Raw genomic sequence first — 25,320 nt, forward strand, 5'->3', positions numbered from 1 at the left:
TGTTTTGAATTTTGGCTTTGCCACTTGCTGTGACTTTAGGCAAGTTTCTTAAAATCTCTGATCTTCATTTTAATCAACAGAAAATGGAGATTATAATAGTATTTACCCAGTAGGGTTGTTGTGGGAAATAAATGAGCTTACTCAAATAAAATGCCAGATGTGTAATGTGTTCACTTGGTGTGAGCTACTATCATCATCTTCATCATCATTATTAGTTGTCCGCTCCTCCTACTAGAATAGAAGCTTCTCAAGATCAGGGTTCACTGCTGCATCAGCATGAGAACAGTACCTAATGTGCAGTAGGTTCTCAATATGTATTTAAGAGATGAATCCTCACATTAAGCCTGGGAGATTGCTGGTCTTATCCTCTTTTTACAGATAAGGAAATGCAGGCTCAGATAAGATGAGCGCCTCAAGTCTTTTGACTCCCAAGTAATGGAATTAAGATTGTTTTAACATTGAGGAAGTATGTCACTTCCTTATAAGGTAGACTGTCTGGAACAGTGAGATCATTCTTAGGGGGTCAGGAATTTTCCTGCAAAGAAGGTGTTATATAGACATATGTCACTTAAATTGAAAACTAGATCTCAGTGGAAAAATTCTAAGGCATTTTAGGTGGTTACGAAGCACAAAAAATTTGATTCCTAACAAGAAAAAGTTTTTTTAAACAAGAAAATGTTCGTCCAGTGGGTGGGACAAACTGAAGGGGCTAGTACAGCAGTTCTTTGGGGTCTGGAAAGTGGTACAGGCTATTGGCTAAGAGACCTATCTTTTCTCTTAGGCAAGACACATGTTCTTTTTTATTTTTATTTTTTTCAAAATTTTTGAATTTTATTTAATTTATTTTTTTATACAGCAGATTCTTGTTAGTTACCCATTTTATACATATTAGTGTATATATGTCTATCCCAATCTCCGAATTCATCCCACCACCACCACCACCATCACTGCCCCATGCCCCACTTTCCCCACTTGGTGTCCATACGTTTGTTCTCCACATCTGTGTCTCAATTTCTGCCCTGCAAACCAGTTCATCTGTAACATTTTTCTAGGTTCCACATATATGCGTTAATATACGATATTTGTTATTCTCTTTCTGACTTACTTCACCCTGTATGACAGTCTCTAGATTCATCCACATCTCTACAAATGACCCAATTTCGTTCCTTTTTATGGCTGAGTAATATTCCATTGTATATATGTACCACATCTTTATCCATTCGTCTGTCGATGGGCATTTATGTTGCTTCCATGACCTGGCTATTGTAAATAGTGCTGCAACGAACATTGGGGTGCGTGTGTCTTTTTGAATTATGGTTTTCTCTGGGTATATGACTAGTAGTGGGATTGCTAGGTCATCTGGTAATTCTATTTTTAGTTTTTCAAGGAACCTCCATACTGTTCTCCATAGTGGCTATATCAATTTACATTCCCACCAACAGGGCAAGAGGGTTCCCTTTTCTCCACACCCTCTCCAGCATTTGTTGTTTGTAGATTTTCTGATGATGCCCATTCTAACCGGTGTGAGGTGATACCTCATTGTAGTTTTGTTTTGCATTTCTATAATAATTAATGATGTCGAGCAGCTTTTCATCTGCTTCTTGGCCATCTGTATGTCTTCTCTGGAGAAATGTCTATTTAGGTCTTCTGCCCATTTTTGGATTGGGTTGTTTGTTTTTTTAATATTGAGCTACATGAGCTGTTTATATGTTTTGGAGATTAATCCTTTGTTCGTTGATTCATTTGCAAATATTTTCTCCCATTCTGAGGGTTGTCTTTTCATCCTGTATGTAGTTTCCTTTGCTTAGGAAAAGCTTTTAAGTTTCATTAGGTCCCATTTGTTTATTTTTGTTTTTATTTCCATTACTCTAGGAGATGGATCAAAAAAGATCTTGCTGTGATTTATGTCAAAGAGTGTTCTTCCTATGTTTTCCTCTAAGAGTTTTATAGTGTCTGGTCTTACATTTAGGTCTTTAATCCATTTTGAGTTTATTTTTGTGTATGGTGTTAGGGAGTGTTCTAATTTCATTCTTTTACATGTAGCTGTCCAGTTTTCCCAGCACCACTTATTGAAGAGGCTGTATTTTCTCCATTGTATATCCTTGCCTCCTTTGTCATAGATTAGTTGACCATAGGTTCGTGGGTTTATCTCTGGGCTTTCTGTCCTGTTCCATTGATCTACATTTCTGTTTTTGTGCCAGTACCATATTGTCTTGATTACTGTAGCTTTGTACTATAGTCTGAAGTCAGGGAGTCTGATTCCTCCAGTTCCGTTGTTTTCCCTCAAGACTGCTTTGGCTATTCGGGGTCTTTTGTGTTTCCATACAAATTTTAAGATTTTTGTTCTAGTTCTGTAAAAAATGCCATTGGTAATTTGATAGGGATTGCATTGAATCTGTAGATTGCTTTGGGTAGTATAGTCATTTTCACAATGTTGATTCTTCCAATCCAAGAACATGGTATATCTCTCCATCTGTTTGTATCATCTTTAATTTCTTTCATCAGTGTCTTATAGTTTTCTGCATACAGGTTTTTTGTATACCTAGGTAAGTTTATTCCTAGGTATTTTATTCCTTTTGTTGCAGTGGTAAATGGGAGTGTTTCCTAATTTCTCTTTCAGATTTTTCATCATTAGTGTATAGGAATGCAAGAGATTTCTGTGCCTTAATTTTGAATCCTGCAACTTTACCAAATTCATTGATTAGCTCTAGTAGTTTTCTGGTAGCATCTTTAGGATTCTCTCTGTATAGTATCATGTCATCTGCAAACAGTGACAGCTTTACTTCTTTTCCAATTTGTTTTCTTTTATTTTTGTTTCTTCTCTGATTGCCGTGGCTAGGACTTCCAAAACTATGTTGAATAATAGTGGTGGGAGTGGACACCCTTGTCTTGTTCTTGATCTTAGAGGAAATGGTTTCAGTTTTTCACCATTGAGAATGATGTTTGCTGTGGGTTTGTCGTATATGGCCTTTATTGTGTTGAGGTGGGTTCCCTCTATGCCCACTTTCTGGAGAGTTTTTATCATAAGTGGGTGTTGAATTTTGTCAAAAGCTCTTTCTGCATCTTTTGAGATAATCATATGGTTTTTATTCTTCAATTTGTTAGTATGGTGTATCACATTGATTGATTTGCGTATATTGAAGAATCCTTGCATCCCTGGGATAAATCCCACTTGATCATGGTGTATGATCCTTTTAATGTGTTGTTGAATTCTGTTTGCTAGTATTTTGTTGAGGATTTTTGCATCTATATTCATCAGTGATATTCGTCTTTAATTTTCTTTTTTTGTAGTGTGTTTGTCTGGTTTTGGTATCAGGGTGATGGTGGCCTCATAGAATGAGTTTGGGAGTGTTCCTTCCTCTGCAATTTTTTGGAAGACTTTGAGACGGATGGGTGTTAGCTCTTCTCTAAATGTGTGATAGAATTCACCTGTGAAGCCATCTAGTCCTGGACTTTTGATTGTTGGAAGATTTTTAATCACAGTTTCAATTTCATTACTGGTGATTGGCCTGTTCATATTTTCTATTTCTTCCTGGTTCAATCTTGGAAGGTTATACCTTTCTAAGAATTTGTCCATTTCTTCCAGGTTGTCCATTTTATTGGCATAGAGTTGCTTGTAGTAGTCTCTTAGGATGCTTTATATTTCTGCGGTGTGTGTTGAACTTCTCCTTTTTCATTTCTAATTTTATTGATTTATGTCCTCTCCCTCTTTTTCTTGATGAGTCTGTCTAAATGTTTATCAATTTTGTTTATCTTCTCAAAGAACCAGCTTTTAGTTTTATTAATCTTTGCTATTGTTTTCTTTGTTTCTATTTCATTTATTTCTGTTCTGGTCTTTATGATTTCTTTCCTCCTGCTAACTGGATTTTGTTTGTTCTGCTTTCTCTAGTTCCTTTAGATGTAAGGTTAGATTTTTTATTTGAGATGTTTCTTGTTTCTTGAGGTAGGCTTGTATTGCTATAAACTTCCCTCTTAGAACTGCTTTTGCTGCATCCCATAGGTTTTGGATCATCGTGTTTTCATTGTCATTTGTCTGTAGGTATTTTTTGATTTCCTCTTTGATTTCTTCAGTGATCTCTTGGTTATTTAGTAATGTATTGTTTAGCCTCCCTGTGTTTGTGTTTTTTAGGGTTTTTTTCCCCTGTAATTGATTTCTAATCTCATAGCATTGTGGTCAGAAAAGATGCTTGATATGATTTCAGTTTTCTTAAATTTACTGAGGCTTGATGTGTGACCCAAGATGTGACCTATCCTGGAGAATGTTCCGTGCACATTCAAGAAGAAAGTGTAATCTTCTGTTTTTGGATGGAATGTCCTATAAATATCAATTAAATCTATCTGTTCTATTGTGTCATTTTAAAGCTTGTGTTTCCTTATTAATTTTCTGTCTGTATGATCTGTCCATTGGTGTAAGTGAGGTGTTAAAGTCCCCCACTATTATTGTGTTACTGTCGATTTCCTCTTTTATAGCTGTTAGCAGTTGCCTTATGTATTGAGGTGCTCCTATGTTGGGTGCATATATATTGCTAATTGTTATATCTTCTTCTTGGATTAATCCATTGATCATTATGTAGTGTCCTTCCTTGTCTCTTGTCACATTCTTTATTTTAAAGTCTATTTTATCTGATATGAGTATTGCTACTCCAGCTTTCTTTTGATTTCCATTTGCATGGAATATTTTTTTCCATTCCCTCGCTTTCAGTCTGTATATGTCCCTAGGTCTGAAGTGGGTCTCTTGTAGACAGCACATATATGGGTCTTGTTTTTGTATCCATTCAGCAAGCCTGTGTCTTTGGTTGGAGCATTTAATCCATTCACGTTTAAGGTAATTATCAATATGTATGTTCCTATGACCGTTTTCATAATTGTTTTGGTTTGTTTTTGTAGGTCCTTTTCTTCTCTTGTGTTTCCCACTTAGAGAAGTTCCTTTAGCATTTGTTGTAGAGCTAGTTTGGTGATGCTGAATTCTCTTAGCTTTTGCTTGTCTGTAAAGCTTTTTATTTCTCCACTGAAAATGAATGAGATCCTTGTCGGGTAGAGTAATCTTGGTTATAGGTTCTTCCCTTTCATCACTTTAAATATGTCAGACCACTCCCTTCTGGCTTGTAGAGTTTCTGCTTAGAAATCAGCTGTTAACCTTATGGGAGTTCCCTTGTATGTTATTTGTCGTTTTTCCCTTACTACTTTCAATAATTTTTCTTTGTCTTTAATTTTTGCCAATTTGATTACTCTGTGTCTTGGCGTGTTTCTCCTTAGATTTATCCTGTATGGGACTCTCTGAGCTTCCTAGACTTGGGCAGCTATTTCCTTTCCCACGTTAGGGAAGTTTTCTACTATAATCTTTTCAAATATTTTCTTGGGTCCTTTCTCTCTCTCTTCTCCTTCTGGGACCCCTATAATGCGAATGTTGTTGCATTTAATGTTGTCCCAGAGGTCTCTTAGGCTGTCTTCATTTCTTTTCATTCTTTTTTTCTTTATTCTGTTCCACAGCAGTGAATTCCACCTTCCTGTTTTCCAGGTCACTTATCCATTCTTCTGCCTCAATTATTCTGCTATTGATTCCTTCTAGTGTATTTTTCATTTCAGTTGTTGTATTGTTCATCTCTGTTTGTTTGTTCTTTAATTCTTCTAGGTCTTTGTTAAACATTTCTTGCATCTTCTCGATCTTTGCCTCCATTCTTTTTCCAAGGTCCTGGATCATCTTCACTATCATTATTCTGAATTCTTTTTCTGGAAGGGTGCCTCTCTCCACTTCATTTAGTTGTTTTTCTGGGGTTTTATCTTGTTCCTTCATCTGGTACATAGCCCTCTGCCTTTTCACCTTGTCTATCTTTCTGTGAATGTGGTTTTTGTTCCACAGGCTGCAGGATTGTAGTTCTTCTTGCTTCTGCTGTCTGCCCTCTGGTGGATGAGGCCATCTAAAAAGCTTGTGCATGTTTCCTGATGGGAGGGAAGACACATATTCTTAGAAAGGCTCTTGTTCTCTAAGTCCTGAAAGTTCAAGTTCCTTTTACTACAGAAAAACGCTAGATGTGCTAAACCCTCAGACTACTAAGGTGAAATAATATAGTATATATAATTCTTACTCTCAAGAAATTCACAATGTATAACGGGAGATGTTTATACAGACAATTAACAATGAAACATACTAACAACATACTATCATAGAAGTGTGCAGCACAAAAGCATGGGTACCATGTATACATAGTAGAGAAGCATCTAATTCTGTTTTTGAGAGGAAGGCGGATAAATTATCATAGAGGCATTAATATTTGAGCTAAGTGGTTTTTTTTTATTAATACCACATCAGTTTGCAGTTTTACAGGAACCAAGATTCAAGTTCCTTAGGCGCTACTGTACTTTTATGTTGCACGCACATAGACGCACACACAATTTTATTAGTAATTTTTCACCTATAGATTTTTCTTAAAAAACCAAAAATTCCTGTGTGGCACAACGATCTGTCCAAATTTATCTAAACACAGCAGTAACAAAACAAAGAGCTAGGTGTGGAGACTTCCAGTGCAGAAAAAGGTCCTTTGAAGGGGAAGCCCAAAAAGATGATCAATACACTGACTTCCTGGGAGGGCAAAGGATGGGGATGGAGAATGCGTTTCCTACTATGACATGAAATCAGTTAAACATTTCAAAAGGAAAGGGGGCTAAGAAAATAAGAAAGTGGAATAAGGCAAGGGTACCTTTTACCCATCTAAATTCCAAGTAATTTCCTCAACAAAGTAGAAAGAAAACTTCCTTCCACTACCTTCTACAGAGCTGCACTGCTTTGGGACTGTCAAAGATTGTAGCCTTTAAAGTCACCAGTGCATATTCCCTCTGGATTATCACGACTATGAGTTACAAGTTGAAGGAACTCACAGATGATTTTCTTTCAAGTTTACTGAATCTTCATGTTGGAAAGGGAGGAAGATACTTAGAAGTCTCAAATGGGGATCAAAGATTCCCAAACGTCTTCCATCTGATGTCAACATGAACTGTTTTGTTGTCTTTTAATTGTGCATGGAGCCCGTCAACACAATTTGGCCCTGCCTGGTCACCCTTACCTAAAGCTTCTTGGAAAACACTCTCAAAAGGGGCACCCTGCACCATGGTAGAGGTGCCAAGACATTTTATGTGCCTGAAAATGAAAGGAACCCTCAAACAACACACACCCAATAAGCTAGCCTCCAAGTTAAAACTCCATATGAACCACAAAATGCACTTCCTTACACTAATCTGTGGTCTCTTAACCACAGAAACAATCTCCTCTCAAGCCAGCTCAGCTTTGGTCCTTAGGGTAAAATGATGAGCACAAGTTAAAGATGTACCATATGAAGGAGGAAGTTGTAGGGAAAAGAGAAAAGAGAAAAAGGCCTTTGTGTTTCTGTAGTTCACCTCTTGAGACTATTTCCCCCCCCACGGACTGAAACGGGATTACAATAACTCAGTAACTGAGGAGCCCACATGCAGATTAATTTTTTTTTTTTGAGCTAAGTCTTAAGAATCAGTCTGAGCTCACCCAATAGATGCAAGAGGCCAGGTCATGGAGAGCCTTGACGGCCTTGTCAATAGATTGAATTTTCTTCTTTAGACATTATGGGGAACTCTGGGAAGAACAGAAGGACACAGTCGAAGTAACTTTGACATGATGTGTACAATGTATTGATATTTAAGATAGTAGGTCTAATTTGAGTCACAGGGTCAGTTAAAGTGTTCCTTGCCTAGTTTTCTTTTTCAAAGGGAATAGAGTGCTCTAAGGAAGTAGGGAGTAGATGTAGAAGAGATATGTCCCCTTTCCAGGAAGTGTCTTTTTTATCTCACCCACTTTTCTGAAGCTGCACTGTTTTGGAGGATTCCTGTTCCTGAATTCATTCTTCTGTCAAGTCAGGTGACCCATTAGGTCATCAGAAGTAGCTTGAAAAATCGGGAACTTATGAGTTAGTTTCCATGATTCTTCCTTCTACTTGTTATGTAATATCAGTGGGTCTTTAAAAAGGATGAGGAAAAAAGAAAAGGGGAGCTGATGGCCCCAGGTAAGTGGACTTTCCTTAGAGAAGGAAGCCTACGTGAAGCACGTGTGGCCTAGAAGGCAGTGTAGTCTCTGACGAATAGGAAAGGAGTAATCTCTGGATTTTATTCTTCCTCTCCTGTGGCTTGCTTGGGTCCTTCTGGAAGTGTCAGTTTCCTTTGGTGTATTGTTCTGGATTTGGTAGATTATCAAGCCTGGGATTGCAGTTATGGTCTTATTGTGCAGATCATGGTGACTTGTGATAGGGCAGTGGCCGGTTGGTACCTCCAAATCTATGGCCATTGAGCATCCTGGTCCTGGCCTTAACTCCAGGCCTTAACTTGGCCTAACTTAACTTAGACTCTGGGAAAGCCAGGGCTTGTTGGGCAAACACGTGGCCAAGACTGTATTACAAAATGGAAAGAGCTCAGCTACCAGGCCTTTGGGGTTGCGGACTTATCCCAGATTCAGAGTGAACTCATGGAGCTTCTGAGGAAGGAACCCACTCTGTGTTCAGTCAGTTCAGATAGCCTGTTGGAGTGACCCTTGGTAACAAACAAAGCTGGTCTTGTGGCCCTGACCCTGCATGCACACCACTTTGGAAAGGGTGACTGAAATTCCCAGGGAGACTTTGTCCTTTGGTTTTTGTAGCCAAATCTGGGTTCTCAACTGAAAAGCAGGGGCCAGCAAATATAGGAGGTAAGGATTCTGGGAGCTGGACTCTGAACTACCCAGTTGTTCAGAGGACATCTCCCTCTTCTCCATGTCCCATGAGGTTTAGCTGACTTACAACTGAATCTACTAACCTCTCTGCCCTTTTTTTCTGCTCTTTCTCTCCTTGCAGAAGGAAAGCGAGGAGCCCTTCAGGTTGTGCTCTGGCCCTTTAGGGCCCTTTTTGTTGTCAATTCTCTCCTCTCCCTCCTGAGCACTGTGTGTGTGTGTGTGTGTGTGTGTGTGTGTGTGTACGCATGTGTGCTTATGATCTGTGCCTCATGAGCTTTGGCTCATGCAGCTAGTCTGTTTTTCCTGAAAGCAGTTTGTGTGCATGCTCCATGCTTGTGTGTGCTCCTGCAGACATCCCTGGAGCAGTGTGAGAATGTATGTGCCAGCATGGTGCACATTCAATGTAGCATGTGTGTGCTTATACTTGTGCTCAGTTTGACTCCCCCAGATACTGATTGCCTTCCTCTTTTCCTACTTTGCACAGTGTGTGTCCATTTTCAACTTATTGCTGCAGATTGGCATATGCTGTAAACCCTTGCTGAGCCCAGCATGCATACACACTTTGTATTTGAGAGCAGGAGTTTCTGCAGGCTTTTGGTACCTCTTGCCTGGGGCCTAAATGTGTGCTCTGTGCTTCTGAGCAGGCTTCCTAGCCTCTGTGTGAGCACAAGCTTCTGTAGATCTGTGATGTGGTTTCCCCATGCCATGTGAATGCATGGTATACTAACGCTCTGTGCCTGCAAGCCCTGGTTCCTGAAGACAGTAAGGGTTTGTTTTGCCAGTGATTCGGGCCCTAGTGAATACTGAATCCTCCCCCAGATGGGTGTGTGCACATGTTCTGTAGCTCTGTGTGCAGGATCTGTGCTCACCTATGATTCCTCAGGTGCAAGTGGTGTCTATGAATGTACCTCCTATAGGCACTTTGTCTAGATCTCCTCTCATTCCCCCGGCCCTCCTTTTGTGCCCTGCGTGTGCATGCTCTATGCTGTGTCTGCAGGCTTCTGCAGACCCATTGTCCCCTCTAAGCACAGGAAATGTGTGTGATCTGAGCCTGTGAACTCTGGCTGCCAAAGGCTTTTTGTGACTTTGTTTCCTTAAGCCCAGTGGTTTCTGGCAAACATCTAATTCTAGGTAGGAAATAAAGATCTGCTCAGTGCAGTGACTGTTTCCAAAGGGAGGATAAGTTCTGGTTGGTAGGATCTCGGGATTTAGGGATGGGCTACTCCTCACAAGAACCTTAGGAGACTTGATTCAACCACTTCTGGCTGCCTTTTGGGCCTGGCCCTCCCTCTACCACATCATCCCACTCATAGAACCAGGGCAGCAGGCAGAAGCAGCGAAATGTGGTCATGAAGGGCTGGAGGCAGTAGACAGATAGGCTTGATTAGAGTACAGGCGACCTGAGAAGGGTCTTACTGAAAAGGGTCTTAAATCCAAAGTTCATCTGAAGCCTGATGCTGATCCAGGGTCATTCTTACCCACTTTTACATCACTCATTAACCTTTCCTACCTCTCCTTTTTGTACTCTCACCTCATTTTGTCTGTAACTTCTCCCATCTTTAGCCCTCCCAAAACTTCACCCCTGTCTAGAGCTTAACAGCTTACTTCTGTCTCCCTTGTTCTGGAGCTCATTTGCTCAGGATAGTTAGCTGGACCCAGGTCTCAGGAGGCAGGGAAGTTGTTGGGAGTGGAGGAGTACAAGGGGGGATGGGAAGCCCCAGACCCGCTAGCACTAGGTCTGTTGAGCCTAAACAGCATGGACCATCGGTTCACAGCATGGACCATTGGTTCTCTGGAGAGCCCTGGCAGCTTTGGAACTCTGTCTGTACACTGCTTGAAGGATTTGCTTTGGGTCTTTTTATAGAAACCTTTAAAACGTGTTTTCTAACTGTTCCTTCCTTGAGTTATTTGGTGCCTCAATTTTCAACTTCTTATTGTAGAGCTCATAAAATTCACCAGAGTGATAATCTGAGTGTCTAATCTGCCCTGGGTTCTCTTGTTAAATAGAGCTTATCAAATGTAGACTGTACTCAGTGTCAGTGAGTTAGAGCTTCAAGGAACCTAGGCCAAGTCAAATCACAAGATGAGATAGGAATCCAGAAAGACCAGGTCTGACTCTGGGGCAGCCAACAGAACTTAGGAATATAGCTGGAAGAAGACTGGACTCCATGTGAAATTGTCCTTTTGCTTTAGTGAGGCGTGGAAGCCTGCATGGACCCTTCTCCTGGCTTTGGCTTACTATTATATATACCAGTGGATTGTGTGAGGGGCTGTAAGTTCTGGCAGCTCTCACATTCCCAGTGGACCTTAGTCCTGGGATCTCTGTGAGCTTGGCCTTATATTCTCCCTATTCACTGGGGAGAAGGGAGGTGAAGAACCACTCATTTCAGCAGCCTGCTTGTTGCCCTGGCTGATCATGGAATTGGTTTACACATCAGGCTGGTTATGTCACCACGTGGTGTATGTGACCTACACTGCTCTGAGCTTCCTACTTTATTGCTCACTGCTTGACCAAAGAAATTGGCAATCTCCCATCTCTCCCGGCATCTAACTTTTTTTCCTCTCTCTCTCTTTAAAGATTGCAGATGATGGTGATACCTCTTTGGCCCAGTGGCTCCCAGAAGGGTAAGTGTTGTACTACAAGGTTTCTGTGGATCTTATGCAGTCTGTTATGCTGCTTCTAGCTTTTCCCCTGGGAAGCAGGAGAAACAGCTTCATCAGCTGGATTCTGGGGAAGGAGGAGATTCCACTGTAGAGACTGCTTGGTTCTCTGAGGCAGAAGACAGAACTCTGCAGACTGATTCCTCAGAGACAGAAGAGAGAGCTTTGCAGGGGAGGGAACTTTGGGGCTCCCCTATCCTTACCTCTGGAATTTCTGATGTATTGCATCATAGTGGTGATATACCCTTTATGTATGGGAATGAGGAAACTAGAAACACATCTGTGTTTAGAGACAGTTTCCTTCTATTCCACTGTTGATAGTGTTGCTGATTAGATTACTCCCTGGGCTCCATCCATCTTCAGCTGTTGTGAGTCATCTACTTATTCCATTCCACTGTAGTGAAGACATAAGTAGCGTCCCATAGGAGCTCTGTGTGTTCTGTCTGTCTGGGAGTTTCAGACCCATGTGATTGCACCAGAGAGGCATTTCAAACTGCTCGACTGCCGCCTGTAACTCACTGACTGTGCTTGAGAGAGAAGAACACTTACGCGCCTGTGCCACCCACACCCCCACATACACTCCTCAGGAGCGTGAGAACCTTCCTTCCCTCCTTGTCCCACAAAGGCCTTCGGACATAGAAATGCCCAGTGGCTGCCTCCTCTTCCTCGTCACCAGGGAATAGAAAAGAGTAGATCATAAAGTTATCTACTGTATTTTTAAATGCTCCTTTTCCTTGTGATTTATCTTTTTTATAGCAAGAGCTAAACATGTGAAAGAGCCACCCTTCTTTTGTCAAAAGCTCACTTGTGTTGCAAAAAAAAACTTCTCGGCTTAAGGAGTGCATTTTATAGTTTTCAGAATTAGCCAAAAACTTGTGGCACCAGTTGCTTCTTCAACAGCCCTTCTTCAGGGCTTTAGCTTTTTTCTTCAAATAATTTTAAAATCCATACATGCCAGTGGAACATATCCAGGCTATTTTAAAATGGAGCCATGCAGTGATTTTCTAAATGCCTCCCTGTTGTCTTCTTTCTCTTCCTTTAGCTTAGTCCTTGGAAGTTGTCACAAGTTTCGATCTACCGTAGGTGTGGTAGTCTCATTGAGAACAAAGTTCACTGCCTGTATTCAGGAAGCTAGATTATTAGAAATCAGCATATCGGGTTGCCTGTTCCAATTCCTGGCCTTGACCCAATGTGTGGCTCCATTTTTGGCCTATATAGCTGGCAGTACACACTTACTCTTCTGTGACATTTCTCTTTTCAGACCAGCTGTGGTGTACAACCCAGCCACCCTGCTTTCCCCACCTCGTTGCTTTCATTAAAACCAAGTACATGAGTTATTTTAATTGAAGCTCAAAATAGCTTCCAAAAGGTCAGAGAGGTTTTATAGTTCATCCCCCTCATTTTTATGGAAGTGACACCAGGACCCAAAGAGAGGAAGGAAGTTTGGCAGAGGACATGTAGTGAACTAGTAGAAGAGTTAGGGATGAAATCCAGGTTATTTCAAGGTGAGAAGGGTGTTCTTTTGGTGAAATTCTCTGTATTTTTATTGCATATTGTTATGGAGGAACAGACAAACAACAACAAAATTAGTAAGTATAGAAAAGGTATAAAAGTTTTAGAAATCTCAAGTTTCTCCAGCTGTAATTTTTTCCTGGTCCCTGTTGATGTGACCATAGGGCTAGTCCAGACTCTGAGTCACTTTGCTGTTTTCTTCTTAAATGGTCTTTTTTCCCCCAAATGATCTTTTGGAAGTCTCTCATCCACTTCCCCTGCCTCCATTTGATTATTCAGGCTCCTCTTTCCATGGAGACCCTTTTTTCTTCAGGAGGCTTGGATAGACAGAACTGGTGACTCTTTTACTCAGGTTGGAGAAGGTTTCCTTCTACATGTTATTGTTTGTCAGTCTTGCTCACCTAGGCAGCAGCTCTTCTGTAGAGCTATTCCTGTGGGCTCTGTTCTAGCACAGGTCAGGAAAGACTTATCTTTAGTCTGGCCTGAGTGTAAGGAGGAGCTATCTTAACCACCAATTCCCACCTTGCTTTATGGAGCACAAGGGCCTTCAAATAAACAAAGGAGCCTTGGACTGGCACCGTGGGATAAAAGAGCTCTCAATCCCTGGCTGAAACCTCAGAAGGAGACACTGAGAGCAGATTCCATTGTTTGTCATCCCATGGCTTTATTTCACTCACTTTCTGTCCTCCTCACCCCTCTGAAAGGCACACGGTGGAGGTCAGTTCATCTTCCTCTGAGGAGAAGATGAGCAAGGAGGATGGAACATTGAAACTGCCAGTAACTCAAGGTGAGACTAAAGGTACTGATATATTTTCTTCTCCCCTCAGGCCAGCTGGAGGGCTCTATGGCATTGACAGCATGCCAGATCTACGCAGAAAGAAGCCACTGCCACTTGTCAGTGATCTGGTGAGTAAGGACTCTTGTGAAGGCTTAGGCTGTAGCCTTGGGATATCCCCCATTGGGACTTGGCAAGCTTTCAGGACTGGAAGTGGGGCCTTTAATGACAAGTATTAGTCTGATGATCAATCATGTAAAGCTTTACTGAGACTTAGTGATGGCTTCAGTAGGACCTTACATTGCCTCACTCCCTTGTCAGAGCCCCAGGTTCTTCATTAGCTGAAGCTCCCACTAGAACATTTATAGCTTGGACCCTCAAAGCTGGGCTCCAGGGTCATCTTCCAGTTATCCATCTCCTCTAGGTATCTCTCTAGCCTTCTCTGATGACCTGTAATGGAAACTTCCTCTGGTCCTGACCTAGATAATTGAGATTCGTGTGTGATGGGCATGACAAATGTGACTCCTTCTTGGAGGTCAAGTGAAGTCTCCCAAGACATAGGTTTTCTAGACTGTCTCTGTACCCTTGTGTCTAGCATTGGGAGGTAGTGATAACAATTTGTGGAACTGAATTGAAACAGGCTTAGGAGTTAAAGCTGATCTCAGACCTCCAGCATGACCAGAAGCTCCTATCTGGGCTCATACCTCCTAAGGCAGAATCAGCTCAAGGAATTTTCTGTAGTTTAGTGAGTAGTGGGGGTAGAGTGGTACCCAGGTCATCTCAGAGTCCCAGAGCCAGATATTCAGTAAGACTTGAACCCTTTCTCTTATTACCATTTTCTACTCCTATTTTCTTCTTTTTTTCTCCCTATTCAGTCTATTTTGTTTTTTCTATCCACTCCTTTTTTGATTTTTCCTCCATACTGTGCTCTTTTTTCTCTACCAGTTTCTCCCTACTTAATTGAATGAGTAGAAGTATCCTCTGCCATTTTCTCTTCATCATTTCTTTCTTTCCTTCTTCTTCCCCCTGCTATTTGTATATCTTTCCCTTTTTCCTCCTTTCTAATGCACCTCTTTTCCCACCAACTCTTCATCAAGCTGGTTGGATGAAGATAAATTCAGATGTCATCTCTTCTTTATTATGTCTTTCATTGTCTTTCATCTCCTCTTTTTTCTCTTCTTCCTTTCTTCCTACTTTTTCTCATCTTCTCCCTCCTTGCTCACCAGCTTTTTTTTGTTTAACTGATTGGATAGCAGTATCTTATTCACTTCTTGTTTCCCCTCCTCTGTCTTTTAACCTTGCCCATATTTCGCGTTATGGCATAACTCGCCTTCTAGGCCTTGGGCCCTGGTCAGCTGTCTGGGTTGAAGACAGTTTTTAGTGGATAGAGGCAGAGGGGGTTGTGACATGTTTCCTACTTTGGACTATAGGGAAGAAACCTCTCAGTTATCTCTGAAAGCTTTCATGCCCTTGTGGGGCTTTAACATCATGTTGTTCCTTTCTCTGCTCTCCTCTGCACAGGCTATGGTAAGTGTCTCCAGAGCCCCTTTCTATGCTTTGTAAGAGTCCATATCCCAAGCCACCTGGGCACATGCCAACTGTTCTGCCTGCTTAGGCTGATACAGTGACTTCTGTCTGCCTAGTGTCCCCTGCTTTAGGGAAACCATGTGCCTCTCCAGGGGCTGTCCCTGAAGCTTGGGCTTGGCAGATTCATGGGCCCCTCTATATAAGAGCCTGGCTAGCAGGGCATCATAGCTGTCACATTTAACCCCCTACCCTGCTTGATTTCAATGAGGCTACATTGCCCCTTTCACTTTCAAGTGCCCTGCTCATTTGGGCTTTTGGCCTCCACAGCTTCCTGGGGTTGTGTGGGCAGGGGGTGGTACCAGAGAATAGAGGATATAGTATAGAATCATAGTTCCCAGTGATGGTTCTTGACTGTGACTCTGTCAGAGTTGTGTGTCTATCCTATTCTTAATGACCTGTTTCGGACTGTAATTCTAAACTTTTCATTTTCCTTTGCCTTCCTTTAAACAAGGAGTTTCTGTGGGGTCAGATACCTAAAAACTCTTTGGATGATAGGTACCCTGAGAGAAGTGCTGTTCTGTCATTGTTAGAACAGTCCCTTAGGGCCTTGGATTTGAATATTAACCTCAGGTTCTTATTACCTATTATCCATGGCAATCCCCTGTGAATGACAGTAAAAATAGAGAGAACATAGTGAGTTATCATCAAATAGCTTCGGTCACTGAAACTCCCTCCCCAGGGCTTTGCCTAGCCCTTGGTAGTAGCCAGGGCTGACAGCAAGTCTTCTCTCACAGTCATTGGTCCAGTCCCGGAAGGCAGGAATTACTTCTGCGATGGCTACACGCACCTCTCTTAAGGATGAAGAGCTGGTAAGTGACCCATGGGCTTTCAAGAGTCCACTGGCCTGTGGTCCAATGAACATCTCTGTAGCCAAACTTCATGGAAATTCAAAAGTGTTGGGCACACTCTGTTAATGAAACAGATAGCATCAAGTTTTCTACACTGGGAGAGGCAAGGGTCCAGACCAGGGGGGTCCAGACCAGGGGTAAACCTTAATCTCACGTTGGAGTATGTGACCACCAATGTCAGGGTTTTATGGTAAGCCTAGTACCCTTTGTTTCTCTAAAAAAGCCTGAATACTGGGACAAGGCTCAGGCCCAGCATTCAGGTCAGACCTATCTTGGATGACCAGGAGCACATGATGTGGAGGGCTTCTTTCTGCCAGGCTGGGCTGTGGGCTGGGCCGTGGGCTGGGCCAAGCTAAAGCATCTCCTCAATTGCCATAGGAGAAACCGGGGTCTTGAGAGCCCTGCAAGGGTCTTGGTTCTGGTATCTCCCAGCAGAGAACTGAAGTTGCTGGTGGGTGATGGGATATGTGTCTTTCAGAAATCCCATGTGTATAAGAAAACCCTGCAGGCCTTAATCTATCCCATCTCGTGTACCACACCCCACAACTTTGAGGTCTGGACGGCCACTACCCCAACCTACTGCTATGAGTGTGAAGGCCTGCTCTGGGGCATTGCCCGGCAGGGCATGCGCTGCAGCGAGTGTGGAGTCAAGTGTCACGAGAAGTGCCAGGACCTGCTCAATGCCGACTGCCTGCAGCGTGAGTGTCCCTGTGGAGTGATGGGTGGGGAACATGGGCAGCAGGGCCTCTCCAAAACAGTCTGGCAACAAACAGCTAGGGTGGCTGGGACGTCATCCCTCTATTCTACCTGATGCTGAAGTTCTTTCCTTTTTAGAGAAAGTAGGATCCTAAGTCAAGAGACATTGCCATTCCAAATAACAGGTCTTGTAGCACTCTCTTAAGCACATTTAGGAAAAATCCGTTGAGCTTTCTATGGTCCTCTGATGGAGATAAAAATCCCTTCTAGGATTCAGATGATCCCAGAGGCTATGCTTGAGTATTGTACACACCATGGTGGCCATATTGCCCAAACGACTAGAGCATGTTTAATCAGCTCAAGTGACTAGAGCATGTTTAAAACTAATGAGAAGAGAGAGTTCTGTGAGGTTCTAGGCCTCACAGAGGAACCTTCTGAGGTCTAGACCCTAGGACTCAGGGAAACTGGAATTTATTCCTTGCTTATAGTTGGAGCATTTAGACAACAGTGCCAAGAACAGAAGTTTCAAATGGATTAGGCAGAGGTCCAGATGGAGAATGTGCCAGACTCCCAAGGCCCTTGCTAAATATGTGACTTGTGCTGCCATCATAGAATGGGGAAAACAGGAGCAGGAAAAGCAACAAGTCTCTGTCACAGGAGGTGGTAGCACTCTAAGTTCTTATCTCCTTGCTCCACTCCTGCTGGGCTTGCACTGCTATAGCTAGACCCCAGGAAGAGCACGGGTAGGGGACGTGGAATGTGGAAAAGTATTTTCTCGCCCCTCCAGGTCTTCAGGTGTTACTCAGAGCCAAGCCATAGCAATGAAAGCTTCAAGGATTGTGGTAGGAGAAAGGAAGGTCGCCTTTAGACTCAGAAGCACTTCATCGTCCCAAGGAAAGATATGTGACATAAAAGGGGCCCAGGAAGAAGCCTCAAGGAATTGTTGACTTAAAATGTCTTTCTTTGAAGAACGCTAGATTGGTACCAGTGGCATGGCTATAGTAGACATGAAGAGACAGGCAGAACATAGCAGAAGTTGGGTGCTGGTGATGACTTTGCCCAAATCCATCATGAGGGGCGACAAGCACAGGTGCCAGCAGGCCCCTGCTTTAATTGCGAGAACTAGCAACTGGCTGCATAGGCTGCTTGCTGGAAGCCTCTGAAATGGTGCTCTGTAGCCAGGGTGTCCATCTTCCCTTTAAGAGCCTTTCAGAGGTCCCAGTCCAGGTAAATAGCATTGCATGGGATATGCTAAATGGCAAGAGTAGGATGCAGCCCAGGTCATTTTTCATTTATCAGAAAATATCTTCTGACTAAGGCTTCTGTGAAGCACAGAGTGGAATTAAATGCCCTTCTGTAGGCTTCACTGGACAGAAAACCTGCTTTCCATCCTCCCAGGGTTAGGATGCAGATGTTGACCTTTGTCCTTTGCTCCAAGTTTTGTAGTTAAGGCCTAAGTCTTTGGAGACTGGAGAGAGGTTAAGAGCCAGTGTGCAGGATCAATAAAGGAAGGATGGGTCCTCTGCCCTGAGAAGCCTGGTTGGTGAAATACACTGGAGGAGTCTGTGTTCTGCCATAATCCTTAGGACAGCAGAGGAAGCTTACTGACCTTTGAGATGAGCTGGCTGGGGTCATGGCTGGTGAAAATGACCCTTGGCCTTGCCAGGATAATAATGATGGTAACAATAATAGGGACTGTTTATTACTCAATAAATAAAGCATCTAGCCCAGTGCTAGATGGCAGGCACTGGGCTAGATGCTTTATATATGCTATCTGATATAATGCTTATTACAAATCCTGAGAGATAAGTGACATTTTCTTCTCTTAGAAGAAGCCTACTTACGCAGCAGGGAGTAGTGGAGTCAGGATTTGAACTCAAGTCTGTCTGATACCAAAGGCCATACTTTTCTCACCATACCACACTATTTTCTGAGATTAAAGACACTGGAGCTATGGGGTAGAACCCAGCTATGTGCTGTGACGAATTCTGAGATCTGTATCATGGCTTGGCATTCGGATGAGATTGGTGAAGTAGTTGTGCCCATCCACAACCCCTCCCTGATAACTGGGATACCCATTTTGATATTTTGGCCTTAGACTTGGAGGGTATCTCTCAACAAGCATGCAGATGGAAGAAAGACAAAGCCAACTGCAGACTGAGCTACATATTTTGTTTTTCGTTTTTGATGAAAAACTCAACGTATATCTAAATAGAATAGAATAATACACCCCCATAACGATGATCAACTTTTTGCTACTCTTTGAGTTGCATTTTAAACTCCACTAGCTAGGCATTAAACTCTAGCAGGCCCCACAGAGATCAACTTTTCCCAGAGACATACCAGTGTCTTCCTAAGCTTCTCCCACCGCTCACTGACCTCTCCCAGGCCCCATTCTTCAGCCTGATCCTTGGTCTGTTAGGTGGCCTGTTGGTTACCCTATTTTCTGTCTCTGGCCATTCTTCAGGGGCTGCAGAAAAGAGCTCTAAACATGGAGCGGAGGACCGGACACAGAACATTATCATGGCCATGAAGGACCGCATGAAGATCCGAGAGCGGAATAAGCCAGAGATCTTTGAAGTTATCCGGGATGTCTTCAACGTGAGCAAAGTTGCCCATGTGCAACAGATGAAAACAGTGAAGCAGAGTGTGCTGGATGGCACCTCCAAATGGTCGGCCAAGATTACCATAACTGGTGAGCAGGCCAGAGTTTGAGAGGACAGGAGGGCCTTGGCTATGGGGAGGAGCCTGGGGAAGAAGCATCCTGAGTGTGAGGGAGCAGGGGCTGGGGAGAAGGAGCACAGAATGAAGGAAGAGGGAGGGCCTCATTATTCATCACTGCTCCTCTCCTAGACTCTGATGCCAGGGGGTGCTGGGAGAGGCAAGACTGGCACCTGCAAACAATATGAATGATAATACCAGGATTTGGTAACAGTCTGATGTTATAGACTTGGTTAACAGTTTGATATTATAAGAGCGGGGAGGGTGGGGGTAAGGGGACAGGCAGGAGATCAGTGAATAGTTAACCAGTGATTTACTAACTGGGTGGATATGGCTGAAGCAAGCATGTATCAGAGCAGGTAAGGACCTGTTGGGGTAAGTGTAGGGGTAAGTGGTCAGTTAGGGCTCCAGCGGGGAGGTAGGATTCTTGGGCTAGGCTTTGAGGGAAAGGCTCGTGGCTTAGGACTAAGGATAGATGTGGAGGAGTGAGAAAATCTGCTCCTGTGCAAGGAACAGATAGAGGCTGCTCTAAGATGAGTCGTACTTTGGAGGGCTTATGACATCTGGAGTGTACTCTGAAGCCTCCTTCTTTGTGCATTTGGGTTGCAGTGGTGTGTGCCCAGGGCCTACAAGCCAAGGACAAGACAGGATCCAGTGACCCTTATGTGACTGTGCAAGTGGGCAAAACCAAGAAGCGTACCAAGACCATTTTTGGGAACCTGAATCCTGTCTGGGAGGAGAAGTTCCATTTGTAAGTCATAGTGGGCTTTGTCTTACCTGGGACTGTGTATGTTTTGGGAGCAGCATTAAATCTCATTGTTCTGGGCTTGGGCTCTAAGAGAGGTGGGTCAGAGGCAGTGGAGAAAACCCATTTCTCACATGCTTCAATTGGGTAGCAGCTATTCTTTCTCTGGGTTTCTTCTCATAGACTATTGTATGAGGGTTACTGTACCCAAGCCCTGTCTTAACTAGGGCTATTAAAGGGGCCTTTGGGCGTCCCATACTGCTTTTTCTAGTGCTAGAAAGATTTTATTGTACTACTGCTGAGTGACAGAACCAGGGACTGCCCACCCAACTGTGTACCTTCCAGCCCTGCCATCCTGCCTAGGAAGGGTTAGTCTCTTCTAGGAAGTGGAGAGGGAACATCTTTGTCCTACAACTGGATAATTCTGGCTTGAAGATGGAAACCTGGGATTTGGAGAATTTTCCATTTTCCTTAAGGGCTCTGCTTTTCTTTCTGCCTCAGCTTCCACTCCCTACTCCTTTATTCATTGTCTCACTTTTTTATAGACTATTTCATATGACAATGAGGGATGGTTGTTGAAAAATGGCAAGCTCTAGCCGAGGACTTGGACTAATGTCTGGTGAATCCAGATGCTTTGTCACACCCCCTGATGCCTAGGACCAGGACTTTGAATCAGCCAAGCAGGCAGCTTATGTAGAGACCTTTTTCTGTTGGCTCCTTGGAAGGGGACTGGGGAAAGGGATTGGGGCCTATAAAATCAGTCTCTAATCCAGAGACAGTAGTTACTGGGGGGAGCACTTGTTTTTCAAGAAGCTGAATGGTTCCTGCTTGAATATTACCTATGATTAATTCTAAATGAATTGGCTCTATAGTCAATTTTGCCCACTTTTATCATTTAGCAAGCAATTTGTATTCTGTATAAGGCACTATACATGATGTTGTGTATCGAAAAATGTATAAGACATCCCTGGCTTCAAGAGGCTGATTGATGATTTGTCTATTATTTTTCAGAAGACCAGTAGCTATACTATAATATTTTAATGGAATGTGCAAAGATATTATGAGAACATAGGGTAAGGAGCAGCAGATTCTGCCAAGTACAACTTTTGGATAAGGCAACAGGGATCCAGAAAGCAACTGCTGGGGAAGAAGAGAGTGAGGGAGGAACCTGGGCAAACTACCTCCTCCAAAGCAAACACCATAGAGGAAATGATAATTCAAGTGGATATTAAAGAATGATAGAAATTCACCAAGCACATTCTTAGATAGATGTGGGTGTTAGGTAGAAAGCTAAAGCATATATGACCAGATGGACTTACCATGAACATTTAACACCTTTATGGACTTCATATAGGATTCTGGGGAGGCAACTAGCAGCTGCTTCCTAGGGCTCTGCGGCATCTGTCTGGCTGTTTTCTGTTGGTTTTGTTGGTACAGCTATCTGATAGGAAATTAGAATTGTCCCTAATTACTCCTCCCCTCCTCGCTTTTGTCCCAGGGCAATAAGGACTGGATAATGATACGTAGAGAGCTACCCAAGCTAAGGAATGAAGAGCTATTTGCTGGGATAGCCTGACTCACTTGCGACTTGAGTACCACTGTTCTTTGACTCCTTCTCTTCCTCTGCAGGGCCTCAAGTGCAGCTGATAGAGCTTTGGGAGGGAATCGGAAGTAATAAGAGTAGGGGCTCCTGGGTCTCTTCGTAACAGAGCCTTCCTAATTCTTTCACAGTGAGTGCCACAACTCTTCTGACCGCATTAAGGTACGTGTGTGGGATGAGGATGATGACATCAAGTCAAGAGTAAAGCAGCGGCTAAAGCGAGAGTCTGATGATTTCCTTGGCCAAACCATCATTGAGGTTCGAACACTGAGTGGCGAGATGGATGTCTGGTACAACTTGGGTGAGGAAGCAGGACCAGAGAAAGTTTCTGGGAAGGGAGAGCATGAATGGGGAACCTGGGGAAACTCCTATCTACCAAAACCACCACTCAGTCCCCAAAGCATACCTCTATACAGAGCCTTGCCTTCCCTGCAGAGAACCGACCGTGCATAGAGATGGGGGACAGAGGAGTGGGGGCATCTGGAACTCACTCTGGCTGGACATTTTCCAGATTTCAGAAGGCCTTTTTATCTTCATACTCAGCCCTAATGCCTTTAGTCCCTTGGGCACTTCTTTTCTCCCACCCAGCCAGTTCTGGGGTATTTGTGGACTATATCGTCCCTGGAATGAGTTCACCTATTAGGTGAACACTTGGGTCAGTGCCTCCTTTCCCTTGGGTTAAGCCAGGTTGGGGGCTGTCTATGCTGTCTGCAGTTGCATTGGTGTCAATCTCCAGTCTTCTTTCCTTCCTAGAGAAGAGGACAGACAAATCAGCCGTCTCAGGGGCTATCCGACTACAAATCAATGTGGAGATCAAGGGGGAGGAGAAGGTAGCCCCGTATCATGTGCAGTATACGTGTCTCCATGAGGTGAGCCAGCTCTTGGTAGATGGGATGCCAGAAAGCCGTGTTGGGAGGGGCCTTTGACAATAAGTAGGATTGCTAATGGTTGAAGATCTGGAGCCTATTTTTATTTTATTCTTGGCTCACTGTGCTACCCTGGACAGCCCACGTAACAGTCCCAGCCTCAGTTCTCTTTCACTAATGTGAGAACAGCCTACTGGGGCCACAGGAGTTACTGAGCAATGACTTGAAGGACAGAATTTCTATGGAACCTATTCACATTCTCCTGGTCTTTACCAGCAGGTATTTTTTTTTCTCCAACATATATTTAACTCTTTAATATCAATATATATTTTACTCTGTCTTCTACAGAACCTCTTCCATTACCTCACAGACATTCAGGGCAGTGGAGGAGTCCACATCCCTGAGGCTCGAGGAGACGATGCATGGAAGGTGTACTTTGATGAGACTACCCAAGAAATTGTGGATGAATTTGCCATGCGCTATGGCATCGAGTCCATATATCAGGCTATGACGTAAGGCTCCCCTGGGGCTCTAGGAAATGGCTACTAACCTTTGGAGTAGCTAACAATGGAGGTACACTGACAGAGTGGACAGGTCTTCAGTGGGGTAGTATGCAGTGATTCATTGCTTTCCTCTCTGAGCTGGGTAGGGTGGATCTGTGCAAAGAGAGTATATGTATAATAGGAGTGTGTTTATCAGTAACTCAGGGAGAAGGTATTTGTCTACCCCGGAGTTCACAGGTAGGAAGAGAAAAGGGCATGGGAGGGTATACAAGGACAGACTTGCCCAAACATCACAGGCCTGAGCAGACAGGGTATGTGTGCTCAAGTATATGTGTGTGACAGACAAGCTTTCATAAACTGGCCTGGGAGTTGGAAAGAGCACTGAACTGTAGGGAAAGCAGCTGTGTCTGCAGTTGACCAGGACTCCTATAAAAGAAATTCCCACCTACTATGAGAAGAGGTGTAGTCTGTGTATTGGAGAGGCTGCCATTAGAAGCAGCACTAGGAAGCTGCACAGGAAGCAGCACTAGGTAAGCAGAGGGTAGCTAGTGCCCTGGCTGTGCTTCATTTATTCTACAAACTTTTACTTAGTTCCTCTATGTGTCATACATTGTGCCACATGCTGAGAACACAAAGATGAATAAGATGGGGTCTCTGTGCTTGGGGAACTCAGTCTAGCAGGAGAGACAGACCAGTAAACACACAATTACAATATAATATAATAAATGCTATAGTAGAAGTAATCTCAGTGTATTATGAGAGCACCTAAATTTTAGGGGAGGGCTATGAAGAAAGCTGTTGAAGAGTTGACACTTGAAATACAGAAAAGGAGGAAGGGTATTTCTGGTAGGGCATGTGCAGGGATGCTAAGATGCAACAGAGCATAGACTATTCAAAGAATTACAAGAAGTTTAGTTTAGATGGAAGAAACATGTTAAGGATTGAGGTTGGAGAATGGGCCCTCTGCCATTCTTACTCTGTTCACTCTCCCTGGATGAGCTCATTCAAGCCTATGACCTCAGTCACTACTTCTGAGCTTAGGACTCCCAGATCTCTTTCTCCAGACCAGATCTTTTCCTGAGTTTCAGATCCATTTTCATTTGCTTCCTGGCTATTCTCATAGGCATTGCAAACTCAACATGACCAAAATCCAAATCAACATTATCTCCACCAAATCTGTTCTTCCTATATTCCCTATTTTAGTAAATGGAACAATTTATTACACAGTTATCCAAACAGAAATTTAGGAGTCAGCCTAAACATTTCTTTCATACTACCACCATTCAATCAGTCTCTAAAACCTCTAGATTCTACCTCCTAAAAATGTTTTTAATCTATCAGTATTGCTATAGCTCAGTAATAATGATAATAATAATATCAGCAACAACAACAACTCCTATGTACCATTTCCTTATGTGCCAGGCACTGGTCTAAGTAATTTATGAATGTTAACTCATTTAATCCCCATATCATTATTATTCCCATTTTATAGATAAAAAGACTGAAGCATGAAGAAGTTTAAGTAATTTATCCAAGGTCACTGAGCACTGGAGCTGAGACTCAAACCCAAAGTCTGGCTCTAGGGTCTGTGCCCTTAACCATTTCTCTGTTCCATTTAGTGCTTCATTGCTTCTTTTCTGAGTGATTGCAGTAACTCTTCAATTGGTCTTTCTCTCTTAGTCTTATCTCTCTCCAAGTTTTCATTTCTAATTTTTACCTTCAAAGTGACCTTTCTGAAAGACTAATCTGATCACAGTATGCCTTTGTTTAAAAACTTACTATAGCATCTAGGATAAACTCCTTTATTATCTGTTCTCTGTCTACTTTTCCTCCCACATTTCATAGTATTCCTCTATCAAACACCTGAACAGTAGACATGAGTGAGGTTTCCCAAATGAATGGCTCTCTCCATGAGTATATTTGTTTTTGCAATACAGTTTCCCTTTGCCTGCACACTTCTCCATTTGATTGATTCCTACTAATCCTTTAAGACTTGTTTCAACCATCTCTTCTTTGGGAAGCCTTTTTCTAATCCCTTCTAGCCCCCAGCCATTCTAATTTAGGTGATCTTCCTGTGT

General features: G+C 43.0%; 1 protein-coding gene across 5 annotated transcripts in view; it reads left to right on the forward strand.

Moving 5' to 3' along the window:
• UNC13B (unc-13 homolog B) overlaps positions 1-25,320 on the forward strand; it is a gene marked incomplete at both ends in the record, with an annotated part of 221,087 nt that overhangs the window by 173,515 nt on the left and 22,252 nt on the right. For 4 of the 5 annotated variants that reach the window (XM_079705886.1, XM_079705887.1, XM_079705885.1 and 1 more), the window contains 9 exons: positions 11,307-11,353; positions 13,729-13,807; positions 15,998-16,072; positions 16,590-16,809; positions 19,275-19,502; positions 20,138-20,279; positions 22,005-22,174; positions 22,627-22,742; positions 23,088-23,251. In XM_079705886.1, coding sequence (XP_079562012.1) covers positions 11,307-11,353; positions 13,729-13,807; positions 15,998-16,072; positions 16,590-16,809; positions 19,275-19,502; positions 20,138-20,279; positions 22,005-22,174; positions 22,627-22,742; positions 23,088-23,251 — 1,241 coding nt within the window. Of the gene's footprint in view, positions 1-8,849; positions 8,873-11,306; positions 11,354-13,728; positions 13,808-15,997; positions 16,073-16,589; positions 16,810-19,274; positions 19,503-20,137; positions 20,280-22,004; positions 22,175-22,626; positions 22,743-23,087; positions 23,252-25,320 lie in introns of all 5 variants that reach the window. The other variant, XM_079705884.1, reaches the window with a different exon arrangement.

This window comes from Hyperoodon ampullatus (genome assembly GCF_949752795.1).
Source record: "Hyperoodon ampullatus genome assembly, chromosome: 6".
In the NCBI taxonomy this organism is placed as follows: domain Eukaryota; kingdom Metazoa; phylum Chordata; class Mammalia; order Artiodactyla; family Ziphiidae; genus Hyperoodon; species Hyperoodon ampullatus.